The 23102-nt window shown below is 39.9% G+C and overlaps 2 protein-coding genes across 2 annotated transcripts in view; both read right to left on the bottom strand.

The window, feature by feature from the left end:
- Positions 1 to 1696: 1696 nt before the first annotated feature.
- ELAC1 (elaC ribonuclease Z 1) lies at positions 1697 to 11351 on the bottom strand. The gene is made up of 4 exons (XM_067545653.1): positions 11130 to 11351; positions 8250 to 8428; positions 4765 to 5232; positions 1697 to 3057 (listed from the first exon to the last, which is right to left on the bottom strand). Exons 2-4 carry the CDS (start codon positions 8404 to 8406, stop codon positions 2588 to 2590), a joined length of 1095 nt encoding a protein of 364 aa, XP_067401754.1. The 5' UTR covers positions 8407 to 8428; positions 11130 to 11351; the 3' UTR covers positions 1697 to 2587.
- A 4365-nt stretch (positions 11352 to 15716) lies between these two features.
- The window catches only part of ME2 (malic enzyme 2), a 41688-nt gene continuing 34302 nt past the window's right edge, over positions 15717 to 23102 (bottom strand). The window contains exon 16 of the mRNA XM_067545405.1: positions 15717 to 21672. Coding sequence (XP_067401506.1) covers positions 21508 to 21672 — 165 coding nt within the window. The 3' untranslated portion in view covers positions 15717 to 21507. The remainder of the gene's footprint in view (positions 21673 to 23102) is intronic.

Raw genomic sequence — 23102 nt, 5'->3', positions numbered from 1 at the left:
TATACCACTACATTTACATAATACATACCATGGTTCTACAGATTTGTTTTGGCAGCAGGGGAGTGGTGTGTGCTATTAAGTAAAACCGCATACTTTTCAATGAGGAGAAGCACAGTGAGAGTATTTGCAGGATACAGCTTTGTTTCTAGACAAACCCAATTGATGGCTGTGGAGTGACTATCACTATTGTATGCAGATCACTGCAGCCTGTAAGATATTTGAAGGACACTTGCTGGGTATTAGAGCTAGCATAAACAGGTGGCCCACTCCTGAAGAAAGGTGCACCTGTTTACAGCTGGGCTCAATTTGACCTATTTTAGAGGGATGTGATCATATTAGTATTTATGTAAATGCGCTTATGTCATACTGAGTTTTTAAGTCATGTTCATTTTAAAACAAGTTTTTATGCTAATTTTTCTTGTTTGTATTAGCATCAGTGTAACAGGAAGTGAACAAAATCGTAAGTATCAGTTGTATTTTAATAAATTCTCTAAAAAACTAGGCACTGTTCAAAGCCATTCAATATTTTTAGCCTTTAATAATCCATATTAAGAAAGCATATCTGGGGTAATATTTTCAGGAGCGCTTAAGTGACCGAGGAGCCTACATCCCATTTTCAAAAGTAACTTGGTGCTTAAGCTCCTAAAGTCTCACTGATACTTGTGAACTAAGAGCCTAAGTCACATTTGATAATGGGACTTCGTTTTTATTCTGATTTAACAATTCCAGTTTAGAAAAAGATACAGTTAATCTGTACCTCCTCTTGTGTAGATGCAGTTATACTAATGGAGTAATCCTTATATCAGTACTGCTTATTTTGCATATTTTTAAAAACACTAAAAGAAGTTTTTACACAGGTAGGGAAATCTAGAATTTTCATTTTTGCCACAGAACATCTGAAAAAGAACAGTCAAGCCATCATGGACTCTAAAGGACTGACTAAGTGGAAGAAGGAACAGGTCCATAACTGGTCCTTGTTTTATCTATTCTCTGCAGTTACTTCTTTCTCAAGTTTATATTAAGAAGGTTTTAAAGTCATAGTTTGGAACAAATTATTTTGTTCTAAATCTTTCATAAATGTGGTTTGTTAAATTAGACTTTGTATTTATATAAAGTAATGGACTTATAAAAGTTTGTCTTTTGTGTAGTTAAAAATTTTGTAATTACTTACGTTATTAATATCAATTAAAATTTTAATTCAGTTTGTTACTATGCACTTCAGTTACTGTACTGCTCACCTTGTTCAATGAATGTCAGTTTCACTTGCAGGTTCTTGGTGCACCCATGTTTGTGTTTCGGACACTATATGGGAATGTTTAAAAATGCTGAACACAAAAAACAACCCCAGAAAAAATACTTTGGTTGGCTCTAGGCAGCATAATTTTTTTGTTTGTCTAACTAATCCACAATTTTAATTCTGAGCCAAATTTAAATCTACAGTATCTTTTTAACAGCTAGGGGGCACAGATAAAATTATTTATCTGTGTGAAGAATTTTCATTGACATCAGTGATCTCTTCAGCAAATGGATATCAGGTACAGTCAAACAGATACAACGAATCCTACATTTTGGCAAGCGGTTAGACTGGATGACTCTTGCAGTTTCTTCTAACCTTATGAAATTTCTATGAAATAGAGTAAGCATACTAATTTGTAGTATTTCTATACAATGATGAGAGTAACCTACAAAATATGGCATAATTATCAACACTTTATTAGTTTAAGTTTAGTGCAAAATTTCTTTTATATAAAATCATTTAAATAATTATTGAAAATATTTTATACAAAGGCTCATGAAAGGTTCAGACATTAAAAAATATCTACTTTGGTATGCCACTAAGATTCACAGAGGATTGTAAATAAGAGGCAAAAATGCAAAGTTCTATTTTAAGACTTAAGACTAAAGAATCTGAAATTCTATTAAAAAGTGTCTAGTGTTCAGAAAATTTCTACCTATACAGTTAAGTTTTCTAGATTCTTTGGCTAAATACCCATATTGATCATCTAAACACTTAATTCCAAAAGGCAAGTTAAAGGCATTCCATTTACTTTTAAAAATATAGTTATTTAGATTTGCAGCTAAGTGTTTAGATGATCAATAAATATTTTGCTTTGGCTCCATATGTTCCCATATATTTGAAAAGTTGTATATATATAAACCAAAGAATGAGTTTATTTTTTTTCCCCTTACTTAGGTAGCTGCACACTTAAGGCAGTGAGTTTGACTAGTAATCTGCTTTTCCATCTCCCTTCTTCCTAGGAGGGCGGGAATCTACCTGGCCAAGTTAACAGCAATACCTTTCTATAACAGCCCATTTCTCATAGGTACACAGAACACCCTCATCTGCCATGGAAGCTGATGAGAGCTGAGGACACTCAGCATCTTGCAGAATTGAGTCTTAAAATAGCAGCCCTACAGCAAGTAAAACCAGCATTTAGCCATTCTCTAGCAACTGAGCATGTAACCTTAGCAATGCAACTTCTTTCTTCATCTGGAATCCGAGGAACCAATTTGGATACCTGGAGCCCTAGCTGTAAACTCACAGTTCAACATCAAGCTTATTTGTGTCATATTATAGAGCTAGATGCTACTTTTGTTTTTTCCCTGGAATTTCTATTGTCATAAAATCCTCAGCTAAAGTTACTTCTTGACCATCTAACGCTGATTCTGCTTGTCTCTTCAGTTCCGTGACATCAATATCTCCTTCTTCAATTTGAGCAGCTGGTTTATACCTCTGACTGAAGTGAGTCAGAAGCAGTTTCTTAACTTTACACAATTTTGCAAACTCAGCTGCCATTTTTGGAGTGCTGTGACCATGCTCTTTGGCCTTGTCCATTTGGGTGTCATCCAATGTGGCTTCATGAACCAACAGATCTGCTTCATAACAGAGTTTCATTGCTCCATCTCCAACAACACCAGAACAGTCACCTAAAATACAAATTTTTCTTCCAGGAATAGGCTCATCCAAGACATCTGAAGGAGAAATGGTTACTCCATTTTCTAAGACAACCGTAACACCATTCTTCAGTTTTCCATATATAGGACCTGGCGGAACTCCTAGAAAGTTAAATCAAAAGTGTATGGTGAGTTTTTGTGTTTTGAAAATAAACACTGCTCATATTTCAATGCAGTATCTGACAAATTTTACATTTAACCTACTTTTAAAGCATGTTATTCTGACAAATTAAGTATTAGGGTGCAGCAAAGTGGGAATTTTCTATAATATTTTTATGACTCTTATGTGTGCCTCAGTTTCCCTCTATCTTTGCATTGCTACTCAGTGGGGCAAAAGGGTTAAACATTGTTCATGCACCAACACAGGACACATAGGCGTGTGTGTCACCTCGCTGCCTGGCTGGTATGAATAGAGTCATTAAGGAACTGGTTGAAACTGAACCAGATCAACCGAGACACAACAGGAACTCCCAAAGATTGAACAATCTCTTCCTCTCAGCAGGGAAGCTGAGCAGAAACCCAAGCTCTGGCAGTGGGATTGTGAATTCAGCATGGCCCTGAGAGGCAAAAAAAGGACAGACATGTCCAGCATGGAAAAAAAATGTGGGCTTCTGGGTCTGGAAAGCTAGCTCTCAATTGGGGAACTTATGAAAGAAGTGAGAGAAAGACAGTGCCTGAAAATGGGAGTTCGCTACAGCAAGGCTGATGAATTGTGGATTGACCAGAATGGACTATGCTTTAACATTTATTTCTCTGTGCTAACCTAAGGACTTCTAATGCTGTGTCCCAGTTGACTAATAAATCCTACTCTGTTTTGAAAACACTATGTGGGGTGCAAATATCAGATGGGGTTCATTAGTCCCTGAACAATGTACAAGTCTCTAACCAGGAGTCTATCTCAGTTGGAATCACTGACCAGAACTCAACAGTGTGAAGCAAAAGTGAGGAAGCCCCAGAAGTTCATCAGTGAGGTTGCACGGACTATGCTGAAGGAAGAGAGAGACCTCTTGGGTCTAGCACACCTCAGAGAGTCTGTTCAAAAGTTGACAGTGTAGCACCAACCCTATGGATCCATGACATAAGAAAACTAATGTTTCTCTTATTTCATACTCAAAAAGAAATGTTAATTTTAGTAAAAGGTTCTACTAACAGATTTTAAATTGTGTATTTTGAGGCTGATACATTCCCGCAAATGCACTCTATGTCCTCCAACTCTAAGGCCAGTTTTATGGTCTCTTTCTCACGTAAGCCTTGAAAGAATGAGCTAGCAAAGGTAGCTTGGTTTTCAACCCTCCAATGATCAAAGCAGTGTGCATTTGTAGGATAAAAACAGAGTTCTAGAACATGGATCTTCCCTTTTCTTGTGAAGAATAAAGTGGTCCTTTTCAGAATGTGTTACAGACGGATGCACACTGTTCTGATTCAGTAAGCTTCCTTGCAAGAGATTTCAGAAGATACACCAGCCATTAGTGAAGAATATAGTTTTGTTACAATTCCTGGAAATGTGAATCAGCTTTCAGCCTGACCATTGTGTATACTTGAATATCCATCACCTATTTGGTGGATCCATTTTAACAGTTAAATTGTAACATTTATGCTTACACACTATCAGAATGGGTGCCTTAGAAATTCTAATAAGACATTTGGCAGTTAATGTAAGCATATAAAAATATAGGTAATCATATGGTTCTATTATGACTTTAATGTGCATCAATCGTATCATAAGGATGTTAATGAATAGATTTTATGAAACAAAGTGATATTCACATGTCATAAGAATTAAAGAAAAAAATTAATGAAACTAGCTACCAAGGTCTTTTAGCTTCTGTGCATTGAGTTTACCCGTCCGCTGCTTCTCCTCCACTAAAAATCCAAAGGAAGGAATGCGGTGAAATAAACGAAATGCTTTCATTACAAATTGCTGATTGTTAACCAGTGTGTAGGAATTTTCTACAGGATCCAGATGAAGCGTTCTCCCTTGCACTTCTTTGGAAGAGACTTCATCTCTGTCAACATAAGATAGTTCATTAAATTCTTCTGCAGGGCACTGATCTGGTGTAGGTACCAATTCATGAACAACATATGGAAAGAGAAGTTGTGAATGGGAGAGTTCCAGAGTTCTCCAAATGAAGTTTCGTAATCCTAACGGTCCATAGATATCAACAGGTTGCTTGCTTGCAGTAGAACTACTCTGAAGACTAATTGTGCACAGCAGACCAGGAAGTCCAAAAAAATGGTCCCCATGAAGATGAGTTATGAATATCTTAGTAATTCTACCTATGATTGAAACAAAGAGACAGTGTAGTAAGTGCACTGAATGACAATTACACTCATAGCAGCAAAATTAGAGCTAGTTGAAAAATGCCAATTATTTTGTGAAAAATTTACAAAACAATTAGTTCCCAATTATTTTAAACCAAAACCCAAACCAAGAAGCGAAGATTTTTAACTGAAAATTTATTCACTTCATTTTTTCAATGAAAATTTGAAAAATCTGAACCAAAATTAAATTTGTCGCTGTTTTTGTTTTGGTTGGCAAGCCATTTTTTGTCAAAAGGTTATGGGGTTGAAAGTTTAGATCAAAATGCCTTTTAAAAGCAAAGAAACTAAGAAAAACTGACTATTATGGTGACATTTGCTGCATTAAAATGCAAACAAATTCTCAATGAAGGTCGCACTTTGTCACACCGCATGAAGACTGTGGGCCAGTGAGAACCACTGGGTGAATTTCTGCCTTCGTTTTAGTTTCATTCCAAACATGCAAAGAGGCCCTCCCACAAGCCGAATAAGCTCAATTTACAACTAAAACTTCATGTACTCCGCAGCAAGCTGGCAGTACATTCTGGTACAGGACACTGAATTTTCTGCAACATTTTAATTTTGATTAAGGCAGTTTAATCAGTTGAATAGTCACAATTTAAGATCAAAAGGCACCATTAGGTCATCTACTCTGATCTTCTGTCTATCAAAGGCCATTCCCAGTTACCCATGAACTGAGCCCAATAACTTGTGTTTGCTAATGTGTATCTTCCAGAAAGACTTAGTGTCTTGATCTGAATACTTCAAGAGATGCAAAATCCAACAATTCCCTTGGTGGTTTGTTCAAATGATTAATCACCCTCACAGTTAATTGTGCCTTATTTCTAATTTGGCATCAAATTCCAGGTATTAGTTCTTGTTATATCTTTCTTTGCTAGAGCAAAGGGCATTTTAGTACCTGGTATTTTTTTCCCTAGTGTACCTATACACTATATCTTCTTTTAGATAAACTACACAGCTCTTTAGATCTCACTGAAAGGCATTTTCACAAGCCCTCAAATCATTTTTGTGACTCTTTTCTGCACCCTCTGCAATTTTTCAACATCCTTTTTTTTAAAAGTGTCAGTATCAGAACTGGACATAATATTCCAGCAGTGCGCTCACTAATGCCATATACAGAGGTTAAAAAAAATTGCATCCCTGCTCCTACTCATTACTTCCATTTATATATCCAAGAATTGCATTAGCCCTTTCTCTACAGAATTGAGCTGGGATCTTATGTTGAGTTACTTGTCCATTATGACCGCTAACTCATTTTCAGAGTCACTGGCTTTCACGACTACAGTGCCTCTTCTGCAGGTATGTCACAGATGTATAATTTCATATTTGGCTGTATTAAAATGCATTTTGTCTGAATGGACCCATTTTACCAACCAATCCAGATTGCTCTCTATGACTACCCTGTCCTCATCATTGACCACTCTATTAGAATTTGCAGCGTCTCAGCAGTGATTTTATATATTCTTTCAGATTATTGATGAAAGCCTTGACTACCATTGGGCTTAGTACTGATCCCAGTGAGACCACACTAAAATATCCCCTTTCGATGATGATTCTCCATTGACAGCTACTTTTTGAAATCTGTCATCTTGGGTGTTCTTAATCCACTTAACTTGTGCTCTATTGATATTGTATATTCCTAGTTATTTTTAATTAGAACGTACCATAATATTAAGTCAAATGCATAAGTATATTACATATATGCAGTTACTTTTGTCAACCAAACTTGCAATTTCAGAGAATAAAATCAGATTGTTCGAAAAGAGCTAATTTACATAAAACCCTCTTGAATGGCATTAGTTATATTCCCATCCTTGAACTCTTTATTCATTGAATCTTCTATCAACTTTTTGATTATTTTGCTTGAGATTGATATTGGGCTTATCAGCCTATAGTTATCCAAGTCATCCCACTTGCCCTTTTTGAATACTGGCATAACTTGAGCACTTTTCAAGTCTTCTGGAATTGCCCCCATATTCCTAGATTTATTAAAAATTAATGTCAGTGGGAAATAGATCCTCAGCCAAATCTTTTAGGACTCTTGGGTGCAAGTTATCCAGGCTGCTGATTTTAAAATGTTTATCCCTAGTAGATAATGTCTATCATATTCATTAGTTACTAATGGACTGGAAAGTACTTCATTTTTATGTGATAGGAATTTGCTTCTTTCCAAATACAGAATAGAAATATTTATTGAACACTTTTCTGCATCATTAGTAATTTTACTATCTCCATCTAGTGATGAGCCTATACAATTGCTAAGATTTCTTTGGTTTTTACTTAAGCAAACATGAAAACAAATAATGCACGATCAGCAGCACGAACAGTGTTTATTTGTTTGGATATTAAATTAAGGTCCATGCTCTCTCCATATTCAGTTTTTGATATGCCATAGTTTTTGGTATGGACAATACAACTGCATTGTAAAAATTACAGGGGAAAGGTGAAAATGTTGGCAGCCAGGCAGAAGACAGTTAGGGTTTTTGGAACTTGCAGAAGTACTGAAAGTGGTTTGTGATAAACAGATGTAACAGCAAATATATTTAAGTGATCAGTCATTAAATAATTAAAGCTAATGTTGACATATCCATCATCAGCTGTAGCTTTCTGAACACCCCATTACAATGAATGGGACCATTCACATGTCAAGCTGTTGTTTCAAGCTGCTTGCAGACTCAGAATACAGCACTGCATAGGTTTAAATTTAGTTCATTTTTTGAACTTATAATCATGAGGGCTAGAAATTTTTATTAGATGAAAGCTTATGTTCTGGATCACAATTCAGCAGCAAAGAGTGATAAAATAGGATTCCACAGCAAGTTCAAGAGGTCGCACTTAAATACAATAACTGGAGATGCTAACTCATATTTACAGAGGTCTTCAGACAATATGAGCCTGAACAGAAAGGTATTTCATTTGGACTGTATGTAGTAAGATTTTTCTCTCCCAAGATAATAACTTTCAATTGCACTGACCTGCTTTAAGATGGCTTTTCATAAATTGTGTTTGAGTTCCCTCTCCACAATCAAAGAGCCAACATTCTCCTTCATTACGAATGACTAAAGCTGAAGCTCCTCTTGTTGGAGATGGATATGCTGAGCCTGTTCCCAGAAAAGTTATATCCATGGACATTTTACCCACGTCAGTGTACCACCTAAAACAAATATATCATTGTAAGTCTATTTCACAAGTTTATTCTGCAGAGGAATAAAACCCCAACAAAAACAAATAGTCATGGCTTTGCTTGAAATAAGGGATGTCAAAGTCATTCAACTAAACGGGTCAAATTTCATTTTAAAATGTAGTCCATGGACTAGGGTATGAATTTACGACTGCCTACCTTTCAATTCACAGAATATAGAATCATAGAAGGTTAGGGTTGGAAGGGACTTCAGGAGGTTGCTAATCCAACCTCCTGCTCAAAGAAGGACCAACCCCAACTAAATCATCCCAGCCAGGGCTTTGTCAAGCCGCATCTTAAAAGCCTCTAAGGATGGAAATTACACCACCTCCTTAGGTAACCCATTCCAGTGCTTCACCACCCTCCTAGTGAAAAAGATTTTCCTAATATGCAACCTAGACCTCCCCAATGCAACTTGAGATCATTGCTCCTAGTTCTGCCATCTACCACCACTGAAAACAGCCTACTTCCATCCTCCTTGGAACCCCCTTTCAGGTAAAGGCTCCTATCATATCCCCCCTCATTCTTCTCTTCTGCAGACTAATCAAGCCAAGTTCCCTCAGCCTCTCCTCATAAGTCAGGTGCTCCAGGCCCCTAATCATTTTTGTTGCCCTCCGCTGGACTCTTTCCAATTTGTCCACATCCTTTCTGTAGTGGGAGGCCCAAATCTGGACACAGTACTCCGAATGAGGCCTCACCATTGCCGAACAGAGGGGAATAATCACTTCCCTTGATATGCCGGCAATGCTCCTACTAATGCAGCCCAATATGGCATTAGCCTTCTTAGAAATAAGGGCACATTGTTGACTCATATCCAGCTTCTTCTCCATTGTAACCCCCAGTCCTTTTCTGCCGAACTGCTGCCTAGCCTGTTGGTCCCCAGTTTGTAGCAGTGCATGGGATTCTTCCATTCTAAGTGCAGGACTCTGCACTTGTCCTTATTGAACCTCATCAGATTTCTTTTGGCCCAATCCTCTAATTTGTCTAGGTCACTCTGTATTCTGTACCCCGCCCTCCAGCGTATCTACCACTCCCCCCACCTTAGTGTCATCTGCAAATTTGCTGAGGGTACAATCCACCCCTTCCTCCAGATCACTAAGATGTTGAACAAAACTGGCCTCAGCATCGACCTCGGGACCACTCTGCTTGTTACCGGCTGCCAACTAGACATCGAGCCATTATTCACCTTATAGTCCATTCATCCAACCCATACCTCTTTAACTTGCTGATAAGAATACTGTGAGGGACCATAACAAAAGCTTTGCTAAAGTCTTTTTTTTTTTGGCTAATTTTTTTTCTTTTGATTTTGCTATATCTCCCAGTGATGTCAATGAGAGATTTGCACAAAATTCAAGGGTAAAATATGGCTTTATTTAGTAAAGAACCTTATTGTCCCCTTCAATATCAATTACAAGGATATTCTCTTCAAGGTAATTGCTATTCCTGCCTTTTGTTTGTCTTCCTTTCCCATTCTCCATGCGGCTTTTCCTCTTTTGTGCCGATTTACATTAATCTTTCCTTTCAGCAACTCCTGGTTCCCAGTGTCATGGATTTCTCTCTCTCTGTCCCTGCCTTCCTAACTGAATACACTAAAATGATCACCAATTAAGTAACTAATGCTTACATTTAAGACACATCATTGACTTCAGCCAAAATACTGCAAAAACAAGGAGAGTCCTGTAGCACTTTAAAGACTAACAAATTTAATTTCTGCAGGCATAAGCTTTCGTGGGCAGCAACCCACTTCGTCAGATGCAAGAAACAGAAATCAGATAGGAGACATATATACATCCAAGGGTAAGGAACAGCAATGGGGAGGATAGGTGTTAGCAAAGTCCATTTGGTTAGAGTAGTTGAGGCCTATTCACAACCATTGATTAGAAGGTGAGAATGTGTGAACAGTGACAATTACTTCTTGTAATGAGAGAATCATTCCAAGTCCCTATTCGGACCCAGTTTGATTGTGTCAAGTTTGAGTGAAACTAGGTCTGAATAGAGACTTGGAATGATTCTCTCATTACAAGAAGTAATTGTCACTGTTCACACATTCTCACCTTCTAATCAATGGTTGTGACTAGGCCTCATCCACTCTAACCGAATGGACTTTGCTAACACCTCTCCTCCCCATTGCTGTGCCTTACCCTTGGATGTGTATATATATATATATATATATATAATTCCTACCTGATTGCTGTCTCTTGCATCTGACGAAGTGGGTTGCTGCCCACCAAAGCGTGATAATGAGCCAACTGAGCTAGCGTCAGCAGCAGCCCCCTTTACAGCCCGCGAGGCGGGCCCTAGAAGAAGCCCAGTGGACCCAGCCTTCTTCACACGCTCTTCATCGGGGGCGGGTCCGGGGACGGGTTTCCCGCGCGGGAATGGACCTGCTCCCTCCAGCAGCCCGGCCGGGCCGCCGAACGCCAGCGGAGCCCCCGCACCACGGGGCAGGGGCAGGGGCAGGGGCTCCCAGCCACCCACACTGCCTCACGCAAAGGGGCCGAGCTAGAGCCCCGCGCGGCCCCCTGCTGTCGGGGCCTTTCCGAGGGGCCCAGCGGAGCCCGGCCGCCCGCGGAAGGAAGGAGCCGCGCCCCCAGCGCTGGAGCGCGCCCTGTGGCGGGCCGGGACGGAGGGAGGGAAGCGGCGGGGACGCTGCCCCGCTCCCTGGGCCTCCTACCTTCATGCCCCGCCGCGAGCCGGCCGGGCCACACGAGCAGGGACGCGCCGAGGAGACGGGGTTGGGCGGATCCGGGACGGGCCGCGCTCGGGACTGGGAGCAGCAGCGTCACCTGCCCGAGCAGCTCTGCCTGCTCCTCCGGGCTGCGGGGCGGAGAGGGGCGCGGCGGCGTGGTGCCTCGGTCAGCGTCCTACGCAGCCGGTGGGGTGCGGAGAGGGGCGGCGGCGGACGGGGCCCGTGACGGGGGGTGGCGGCAGCGGGTGGGTTGGGGACGGTGTGTGATGGGGGGTCGGAGGGGCTCAGCGACCGGGGTGGGGTGGTGGGAAGTGGCAGAGGGGGTCAGTGGCTGGGGCAAGTTCTGACACTGAAATAAGCTTCCCCACAGTAGGATTTGAACCCCCTAGCCACCATCTTCAGAAACAGAAACTCCAGGGCTGATCTGCTCCCCCCGGCTGCCAACACCAGGCCTCATCCTGCTCCCAGTGAAATCCAGTGGGACTTGTAATGAGCAGTGGGAAGGGCTCGGAGCATTCAACCAACGGCTTAGTACTGTGTCGAGAGCACCCTTGCAGGAAGAGCTGGCACCACAGGAGTGCTATGACAGCCAGACTTTCAGCCACTTTCAGGCCTTGTCTTTACTGCCAAAAAGATGGAGCATTTACCCTCATGTAACTAACCAGTTAGTTATTTTGCTGTGAAATCCTAGTGGAGATAAGACACCTGTAGAGTGTACCAAGTGATAAGCTAGGTGAAGTCAACGCTATCTCCCTCACCTGTGGGTGACCTCACTAGTTCATTAATATTATGATTATTTGTATTATCATAGAATCTAGGAGCACCATCATGGACAAGGACATCATTGTGCAAGGCACTGTATAATAGCAGAAATAAAAGACAGTCCTTGCTTTCAAAGAGCTTACAATCTAATTATTGTGGTTTACCTTCGGGTAAAACTATAGGTGCATTATCTCCACTAGGATTTTACAGCAGGATAGCCCATGATAACAACACGTTTTTGTTTGTTTGTTTTAGCAGTGATGACAACTCCTGTTATGCTATACACCATGGCCACTCAGAACTTTGTGGCGACATTGGGAATAGAACTAAGATGCTTGTTCCAGAAACACAGGACCTTTACTATTGGGCTCCATTATCTGTTAGCGAGCCATTCTGATTTCATCCAATAGAGGGCAGTGATAAACATACACAGTCAGTTCATTGTATAATTCTGGGATCTTTGGCGGTGTGCATTCTGCATTGGTGATGGCAGTTTCTATACATCACTTCTGTTTTGTTCAGTTTTAATTGAGATAACGCCAACTAGAAATAAAACTAGGAATGCCACTTATGCTATGCACTAGGTTTTCACAAATTATAACAGCAGGCAGCAAGGGTCTACTTTAACATTTCCCAAATGCTTCTTTTTTGCTTTATATATAAACTGTTAAATGGAGTTTTTGAAAGATATCTCACAGATATTGATTTCCAAATCAGTAGGATTTTAAATACAGCCAGTTTATAAAACCAGTGAAGAACACATGCTAAAGTCACTGCTTCAAAACTTTTTTTTAATACTGTTTATATATAATTGCATCCTGATATGAATACATTAGTGCTGTCAAGGTGAGGTGGGCAGCAGCTGAATTACAGTATGTGAAAAACAAAGGTGTTACAAATTTGAGCGAGCTTGCTACTGTCTAATTTTTCAAAGCTGAATCGGTTTTGACCTGTGTAGTATTTGGATAGATATCCAGCAGTAAATACATGATGTTTAGCTGTGCTGCTGTGGTTGACTTTAATGATTACATACATTAAATATTTTAAATTTTTTTACATATTGAATTGAGTTGCATGGCTCATTATTGGGTGCTCTGGATTGGTCCCAGGATAAGAATTGGTTAACTAAGGGGCAAAGATGGAAGTGAGCACCAAGTGTGATCCAGAGAAACCTGAGTGGAGCAAATTATACCATCCTGTCACTGATCCCATCAAAATGTTTCTGAGAGGAACAATTGTTATGTAGTTAAAGCACATGACTAAATCAACATTCTAGTCTCAGCTGCACCACAAACATACTGTATGGCCTGGGACAAGCCACTTTAACTCTTCTTCTCTTTCTCTGGTTGTACAATAAGGTTAATAGTTCTGTATGTCACAGGTGTATTGCGTGGGGTTTTCAGAGGTACAGAGCACCTGTAGCTCTAATTTAAGTTAATTCATGGTTTGAGTGTCCAGCACCTCTGACACTGAAGATCTATTTATTCCTTATAAATCCTTTGGAAACACTTTGGTGGAAGGCATATAGAAGTATAAAGTATTAATCCAGTTTCTTCCTCCCCTTGGATTTTTATGCCTTCATCGATGCTGTTTCTTATCCTCATTCTTTCTTTGTATAACTCCTGCATATCATTCCAGTTCCCCATAAAATGCATTTCTGCTGTTCAGCTTTTCATTGATAACCCATATGGGCCATATTTTAAAAGTACTGGATCCTCAACCTGTGTGCCTTTTGTGTCTGAATTTGTCTTCGGTGTTGATTGTACTAAAAGCTAATTGGGGCAGGGACTGTGTAATTTGTGAGAAAACAAAGGCTGCAGAGATGTCACGCTGTACTTTACACCTCAAAACTACCACACAGTAGAATTCCATGATGGCATGCTTGAACTACATGGAGCCCCATGTAAGAGGTGGCCTGAATGATTCCACAGCTGATGGAAAAGAATATTCTGCATGTTGGCCTTTAAAAAGGCTGGAAATTGAGCATCCCACTACCCAGGGCCGGTGCAAGTACTAGGCAAATTAGGTGGTTGCCTAGTGGCAGAAAACTGAATTAATCATGAAACTACGTAAGTAAAAAAACAGGCTTCAGCAGTGGCAATGAAAGGTCAATGAGAATGTACAATCAGTATCATAATAAAATCTCTTTTTCATGTAATAGTTTCATGCCTAATAGTCTTGCACCGGCTCTGCCACCACCCAGTTACATGTCCCTCAACTTACTTTGTTTGTCATCTCGTTACTTGGGCTTTGCATGGGGACCAGGAACTGGCCCTCATAGAACTCTGACCCGGTATTTGCTGTAGTGGAATAGTACTACAGAATTTGGTCCATAAATTTTAAGCTGCCTAAATTTTCATTAGTATTTCTTCCAGGTTTTCTTCCTTAAAAAGATTCCTTCTTACATATGGTTATCCTGGAGTCTTCTGCACACCTGACCTTTCAGTTGTGAGACTCTTGGTAATGTTTTTTTTACTGTATATTGAAAACAAACAGTATTGATTGTACACATCTACAGAGTCTGGAATATTATCTCTTCTTTTCAAAGGAAAACCCACAAAGGCCTTTGCCCCTGTAAACTGTTTTTAAACTATGAAGACCTTATAGCTTCTAACGTTTATTGAGTTTAATTCCCCAGTGAAGTCCTTTCTCCTAATCTTAGGATTCAGATGTTGCAGAATTCTGCAGCTGTAGATATAGCAACATAACTTGTTGCCATAACATCTGAGAAGCAAATGGTTGTGGCCCACTGAACCGAGTCCTGGAACAGACTTGAGATTTGGATTGCATTCTTGGCTCTGCCACTGACCTGCTGGATGACCTTAGGCAAAGTCACTTCTCTTGCTCATCAGTGTCCCCATCTGTAAAGTGGGAATAATGATACTGATGTCCTTTGTAATGTTATTTGAGATCTATGGCTAGAAAGTGTATAGAAGAGCAGGTCTTATTATGCCTGCTGGAATACATTTAAGGTAAAACTTTACCAACTTACTTTAAAGGTTGGGAGGGATGAGCCAGTTCACCAGTGGGGCAGCCAACTTACCCTTTCTCTTTCTAGCTCCTCAGTCATTTTACAAGATGGGGGAAGAAACATTGATTTAATGGAGAAAATAGGACTGGAATACCATTTTCTGAAGTGCTACTGAGGGTTTTGCGCACTCTTCCATTAATGCCTCCAAAGGGAAAAAGTTCTCTTCTGACCCATGTTGTAAATCCTTTGCATTTTCTACATTTGTTCCATACAAAGCATTTCCACTGACCACACAGAGTTCTGAGTGTGAAGAGAATGCAGACAAAGCAATGAAGCCACAGTGTGGATCAGAGAACAGAATTTTTGCCCAGTATCTTTAGCATAACATACTGGTTAAAAAAAAATGCAGAGGCATAAGTGTTCATTTATATTAGGCATATATGCAAACAACATTGCCTGTGTATGCTCAGCCCCCTGGAGATCAGATTGCCCCCTGGAGATCTGTGGATTCTAATTCTAATTCCATTTTAAGTTAATGTGAAGATGAATCTGGAGATATCGTGCTACTCCTGCTATTTGCATATGTTACAATACAGTTGTCACAGCTGGGGACCTCGGCCTGGAATAAAAGAAATATTATAGGCCAGGCCTCAGGGGCACTGACATAGCTCTGTGGGGGCTATTTGCACCTGCTTTAGGACAATGTTTTTTGTTGGTCACATTGGCACTGAAACCCATTAGAACAAAATAAATTTAAGCAATTTAATGTCAGTTTTGAAAAGTGCTGCATACTAAGCAGATGTATTATTTAAAAAAATAAAACAATCAAACAATTTAAGCAAAGGAAAATGCATTTTATTAAGAAAATAGAAGACCAGAACACACATCTCACTACAGGTACAATATTTGAAAAGGAAGAAAAAAAAATCACATTTCAACAGTTTTTGTTTCAACTGGCCACTGACCCTTCTGAAATAAATCAAATCCTAGATAGAATTTGACATCCTAAGGATTCCCTTTGTCTAGATGAGAATTGTTCTCACAAGAACTCCCAATATAGAGCAATTTCTTTACACTGTTTGCAGCATGTTTAAAACAGACAGCAGTTAATTTTGCCATTTTATTCCTGAAAAGCAGGCAAATTGAGTGTGTGTAATCTGGGTAGGGATACCATATTAGAGGACACTGCCAGGGGAATGGGAAATTTGAGGCAGAAGAAGTACAATTTTTTTCTATGTTGAATATCTCACGTTTATAAGCAAGTGTAATGACCTCAAAAATAAATGTAAATCAAATTTAAATGGACCTTTTTACATGTAGTCAGTCCTTTCTTACTGTGCTTCTTCCTATTGTGCCCATGCATATTTCTCTGTGAAGCGTATATTTCTCAGCAGTGATTAATTGCTCATCATGAAAGTCTTTGCAAGATGTGTGCCTGGAGTTGTACTATACAAGCAGGATCCCTTTCTGCGACTCAAAAGTCAATACTATGCCACCCTTCTGCACTGCTGCTGGTGTCAGCTCTGCCTTCAGAGCTGAGTGCATGGCCAGTAGCCACTGCTCTCCAGCTGCCCAGCTCTGAAGGCAGTGCCACTGCCACCAGCAGCGCATAAGTAAGGGTGGCAAACTAGTAAACATGCAAACCGCTATTAAGGCACGCCAAGAATTGCAGTTCTACCAGAATAGATGTTGGAAAAAGGACGAGCAAGGAAAAATCACAAGCATTTGTTCATATTTCAGAAATCCTCCTTAACTGAGGTTGGAGGACCAAAAAAAAGAGATCATGTCTGGGAAAATCCGGACGTATGGTAACCCTAGTCTGGAGAGTAATTTTAATTGACATTTTTGTTGAGTGCCAATTTAACAAGTGATGTGTGTTCCATGAGGGGCCTTGATCTCTGCTTCCATTGAAGCTCATGGTAAAACTCCTACTGATGCAATTGTGCTCTTAAAAAACCCCAGAGAAATCAGGAAGATTATGCAGGCAAAACAACTTACTGAAGTCAATGGGAGTTTTGTTTTAATAAGTGGTGCGTTTGCCTGGATCTTGTCAAGTTAAAAAGTGTTTTAACTGCCTCAGTTTATTTTATTGATCAGTTTTAAGAAGATAATTTCCAGTGTAATCGATACTTCTCCCCCACCCCTCAAGACTAAAATGGAAGGGATTTTTCTCATTCCGAAAGAGTACTCTGCATGCATGTTCATACTAATTGCTCCTTAAAGTGCACTTCTAGTCTGAAAAGCAATGAAAGCTGAAATTTTCAGAAATGTTCACTCATGTCTCTGAATGTTTGGGTGCACAACTTTGGACACCTTGGACCCAATTTTATAGGTGAGTTCCAGCAATGTTCCATTGCACCAGAAGATACTAGCCATGTTCCTTAAGAATAATCACTACTAGGTTCCATCAGCACCAAATACTATGCTTCACAAGCTAACAGCAGCAAGAAGAGGCCTATAGCATGGTGGGTTGGTCCCATATGTGCCACCCTGTCCATGTGTAGGCACTCAGATACTATGGAGACATGCCAGTTAAAAGTACCTAGGTAGGGCAAGATGGACAAATACATAGATATAGACAGATGACTCTTCTACCAGAGGCACGTTTACAACAGCATTCAACTACAGATGTTACACTGGTTTCACATTAATGCTCAAATGTGTCCTTGTATGTTCAATCGATAACTATTCGCTAGTTAGAGGTTTTCCCTTTCTCCAGCATTCATCATACAATAGCATATATATGATGTGCAGGATTGATATTGTGAAAGTTCTTATACAGCATCTGTGGGCATTATATAAAAAATGGAGAGCAATAGGATTTGCCAACTTGAGTATATCATTTAGAATCATGAGACTATTAAAGTCTGAATTTTTTTACTCTCACATTTCATACCTAAAAAACTATTCGATGACAAAATAAAATTATATTAAGAGCCTGATTCTGCACCAATAAAGTAAATGGGAGCAGGACCAGGCCCTACAAGAAAGGAGATAGTTGCCTCTTTCTGCCTACTTAAAATCCAGTCTGAACTGAGATACTTGGTTATATCTGTATGACAGCAATGATGCCACCGTTACCTTGGGAATAATCCAATTCTCTCACAGTAATACTCATGAAAGAACAAGACTACTGCTTAGTAAAAAGAAGCACTTGTCCTTTATCCCTTCAACACATTTTTTCACCATAAGAGTTAGTGATTAAGAGTCATTTCATCACTTCCCCCTCACAGAAAAATCTGCTGGAGAAAGTACTAAGAACAAACTCACCTACTTGGAGCAAACAAATTAAATATGAATGCGGGTGAAATGTTATTTCATCCATAAAATTTTCCCATTAAAACTCGCAAAATGTGCAGAATATCATGCAACACCCATTGTATGTCTAGAAGAATATAGGCAAGTTACACTTTTTTATATACTGGATACATTTGGCTTTAACACAATATAGAGTATAGGAATATATAAAGCTTTCGAGCTCTGTGTAAGCTCAAAAGCTTATCTCTTTCACCAGCAGAAGTTGGTCCAATAAAAGATATTACCTCATCCACGTTGTCTCTTTAATATCCTGGGACCAACTTAGCTACAAACACCACTGCAAACAACATGTATATTTTGTGCAGTTAGGCCACATTTCCTTAGTAATTTTTTAAATGCACATTCCTTTCACTTGTAACACAGGTGTTTCCCTCCTTTGTTCTCTAAAGCCCTCATCTCAGTAACCACTGAGGTTACTGGGAACACAACTGGCACCAATCCTGGAAAAGGCTCAGGAAGATCAACTCCATTGCCTTTACTGGAAGTTTAGGATCCTCAGCACCTTGTCAGAAGTGCTCAGCACTGTATAGGACAGGGAGTGGAGGAGTGTTAAAACATTTGTTCTGTGTGCACAAGTCATTGGGAGTGTGTGCAGATTGAGGACAGAATCAAGCCCTTAAGCAATGCTTTGTAGGCAATGTAAGGCTCTTGGCTCCTACAGATGAAGGACAGCAAGAAACCAGTGCCAGGAACGGAATGGAGTATGCTTTGTGAAAACAGAAATCCTTATTGCACACCCTTATTGGAAGCCTTTGCCAATTTTTTTCTGCGTTTTGGCTGACAGTATCAGTTGCTGCCCTTCCAGCCTATGGCAGTAGCCTACTGTGGCCTGTCTTAAAGGGCCTAATTTTCAGAAGTGCCGAGTACCTACAGCGCCCATTGACTTTGAATTGTGGCTGCTCTGCTCTTCTGAGAAATAAGGCCCTAAATTAATCTATGTATTTAGTTGCAACCTTCCCCCAATTGCTGATCTCTCAGTCTCTGTAATCACTGCTGACCCAGGGTATAGAAGAATCATCTTCAATGCATGCCATGCGATGCCATGTGGGCATGTCATGCGGGCAACATATGGAGTGCTTATTTTTTTCTTTGTTAAATTCACATTTTCACTGGAAGGAGTGGGAAAATGTTTGTTGCATGTTTACTTTAAAACAGCGATGCAGAGTTCCACTTACACAATTCTCAATTCATGCTTTGGTGAGATTTGAGTTTTCAGAAGCTCTGGTAGTTATTTTCTGTACTAAATAAATAATGATTTCAGAATAAGATTCAAGTTTACATTAATTTATAAATACACCAAAAACCACGCATCGCAAAAATAGATGAAAAGGCATTCTTTGTAAAAACACTGTGTGTGCTAGTCTTTTTAACAGATATGTAAATTGCAAACCTCATAATTCACAAAACATAAGATAGAATTTAGAGCCACCACCACACTCTGTATTTTACAAAAACCTCAGCAAGTTGTCAAGTAATTTTTCCATCATTGTTTTTTCCAAATATCTCAGCCTTCTCTCCTCCCCTAGGTAAAATCCAAAGCAAACTTTACTTTTTTGACTCTCACCTTTTGCTCTTAAAAAGATTGTTTTAATCAAGCCATATTTACTTTAAAACTGTATCAGAGCGAGCAATAAAAAGGTCAGGAGGCATGGTGACTGTGTGCCTTGCTGTGCATACATTTGCAATGGATATAACCTGAGCAAGTTTACTTATGTATTTGGATCTTTGCTTCCAGTCTGTCAGTTCGGCCAGAAGATCTATTTATTTCTGCCACTGGTTCTTGGTACAGCAAAACTCCAGTAAAACACACAGTCCTTTTGTCTAATCTTAAGTCACTCCTTCTCTGTAGGGGATGGTTTTAACCAAGTCACAAACAACTGGCAACCATTCTATGTCTACTAATGTAGAGAACTGTATTTCACTCAGACAGGCGATTGGGGCGAGGGGGGAGAATAAGACTGAATCCAAACAGTAATATCCATGACAAATACAGTGCCTTCAATGCAACAGGAGGCTCTCCTTGAATGAATCCATGAGAAAAAAAGAAGTAACCTAGCTATGATCTGGTCAGACTTTTCAAGTCTTCTAGTCACACTGAACAATTGGGAGTCTATCAAGCGAAGACGGCAGGAAACATGCAGTCAAACCACTGGAAATGTGCATGTCAACAGCTCTCTGCAACACCCACTATTCCACTTTATCAGCAACAAGAGAAGAAGAAAGGGGGCAAATAATCTTTGTTCGAGGTGCAATGTGACTGTATCTGTTTTGGAGTCACTTCTGGTCAATGCTGTGTCACTTAGCTCAACGAACTAACTCCTCATTTGAAAACAAAGGAATGTAAAAAGTTCAAGGAAGAACACAATGCTGATAGGTATGCTTAAAGTAACAGAACCTTAAAAAGAAAAAAGAAAACAAACCAATATCTTTTGGCAGATAATTTCTGCGTTCTGCAGCTAAACCGAACCACTTGGAGCTTCCACACCTCTCTATAAAACATTCTGTAGACTATTTGGTAAACTGCATCCCAAAAAGTAGAATAATCTGCAATAGTTTACCTTCTTTTGTTTTTATATAAAAAATACTATGCTGTGATTATTATTCTCAGACTTTCCAAGAATAACTTTTTTCTAACTAATTCACCATTTTCTTCTAATAATAAATTCCATATAATGATTAAATTGCAGAGTACAAATATTGCTGCAAATTCTAAATGTGGACACAACACTGGCCTCCTCATAGCCAAGAATTTCCAAAGCACGACCACAGAACAGAGTGGCTGAATGAAGCAAGAAAACCTGAAGATTTGTCCTGCAGATAGAACAGAAAACCTGCCATTTAGGTACACCTGGCCTTTTTTCTTGATAGATTCTTTCTGTGATGTCACAATTCATTGTTTGTGATGACAATGAAGGAACTAGACAGAAGACTGATTATTATAAAGGAAAAGCAAATATCTTGGCAATCAACAACAATTAGACGGAGATACAGTTCATCATCATAAATCTATGGCTAACGTCATTTAAAAATTCTCTGGTGTGATGAAAGCTCTAAACGAGAGTTACAACATTATGGTCATTTAAATTAGTTTTGGACAGCTATACCATTCATGTGATGTGAGCCACCATCAATACAGTTTATCAAATTCTTATGGGAAAATCTTTCACGCAAAAAAATGAAGGGGTGGGGGGCAGACAAAAAAATGGAGGGATAATAAGTTACAAGTTGCAAAAGTCACGATCTTAAATTGGTCTTAAAAGGGTTCCCTGCAGAGTAGAAGACAGCACCTGAGGAATGTGACCTTTTGGTATGTCAGTGCATTTCAGATGGCTTTGCTGTAAACTCAGGCCAGTCATACACGTCTGGCATGAAGGATTCATATTCATAGCTCCAAACCTTTGATTGTATATATTGCTTCTTGTCTGCAGGTTCAGGGTAATGGAAAGCCATATTGTTTGCATACATAAATTCCATAACCTGAAAAGTTAAATTATTATAGTTTGTGCCTTTAATAACTCTTTGGACAATATACAAGAAAAACATAACATAACTTCAGCACAGCTAGTGAAATTAGATGTATTAAAAAGGGCTTGATCGAGGGTAGTAGATAATGTCAAATTAAAAATCACACTTCTGATTTTTTTTTACCTCCTATTATTACAAGTATCCCCTACATAAGGAAAAGGGCAGGGTCTTGCTCTAGTGCTCAAAAGAGAGTGTAAAAAGGAGGCCTAGGGTATCAAGCAGAGTGCCCCAGGGGTCAGTCCTGGGGCCGTTTTTGTTCAACGTCTTCATTAACAATCTGGAGGATGAGGTAGATTGCATACTCAGCAAGTTTGCAGATGACACTAAGCTGTGGGGGAGTGGTAGATATGCTGGAGGGTAGGGATATGATACACAGTGACTTAGACAAATTGGAGGATTGGGCCAAAAGATATCTGATGAGGTTCAACAAGGACAAATGCAGAATCCTGCACTTAGGACGGAAGAATCCCAAGCACTGCTACATTTCGGGGACCAACTGGCTAAGCAGCAGTTCTGCAGAAAAGGACTGGGGGTTCCAGTGGACAAGAAGCTGGATATGAGTCAACAGTGTGCCTGTGTTGCCAAGAAGGCTAACGGCATATTGGGCTGCATTAGTAGGACCACTGCCAGCAGCTCAAGGGAAGTGATTGTTCCCCTCTATTCAGCACTGGTGAGGCCACATTTGGAGTACTGTGTCTGGTTTTGGGCCCCCACTACAGGAAGGATGTGGAAAAATTGGAGATAGTCTAGTGGAGGGCGACAAAAATGATTAGGGAGCTGGAGCACATGACTTATGAGGAGGGGCTAAGGGAACTAGGCTTGTTTAGTCTATAGAAGAGAAGAGTGAGGGGGGGATTTGATAGCAGCCTTTAACTACCTGAAGGAAGGTTCCAGGGAGGATGGAGCTAGGCTGTTTTCAATGGTGGCAGATGACAGAACAAGGAGTAATGGTTTCATGTTGCAGTGGGGGAGGTCTAGGTTGGATATTAGGAAAAGCTTTTTTACTATGAAGGTGGTAAAGCACTGGAATGGGTTACCTAGGGAGGTGGAGGAATCTCTATCCTGAGAGGTTTGTAAGACCTGGCTTGACAAAACCCTAGCAGGATGGTTTAGTTAGGGTTGGTCCTGCTTTGAGCAGGGGGTTGAACTAGATGACCTTCTGAGGTCCCTTCCAACTCATATCTTCTGCGATTCATACAGCAAAATCTAACATTCAGATAAAAGTATCATTATGCACACTTCTATGGCACCCATGAAGGTACAAGCAACATAACTTGAGAAAAGTATCAACCCTGTCTAGGGGAGCAACAAACCATCCTTCCTGTCTCAGATTAAAGCCAGTTATTTATGGGAGTATTCTGTAACTCATATATTAGGCAAAG

Source organism: Emydura macquarii, unplaced genomic scaffold (assembly GCF_026122565.2).
Source record: "Emydura macquarii macquarii isolate MOO-44397 ecotype Brisbane River unplaced genomic scaffold, CSIRO-AGI_Emac_v2 contig_1045, whole genome shotgun sequence".
NCBI lineage: Eukaryota > Metazoa > Chordata > Testudines > Chelidae > Emydura > Emydura macquarii.
This window is presented reverse-complemented; position numbering and strand designations above follow the sequence as displayed.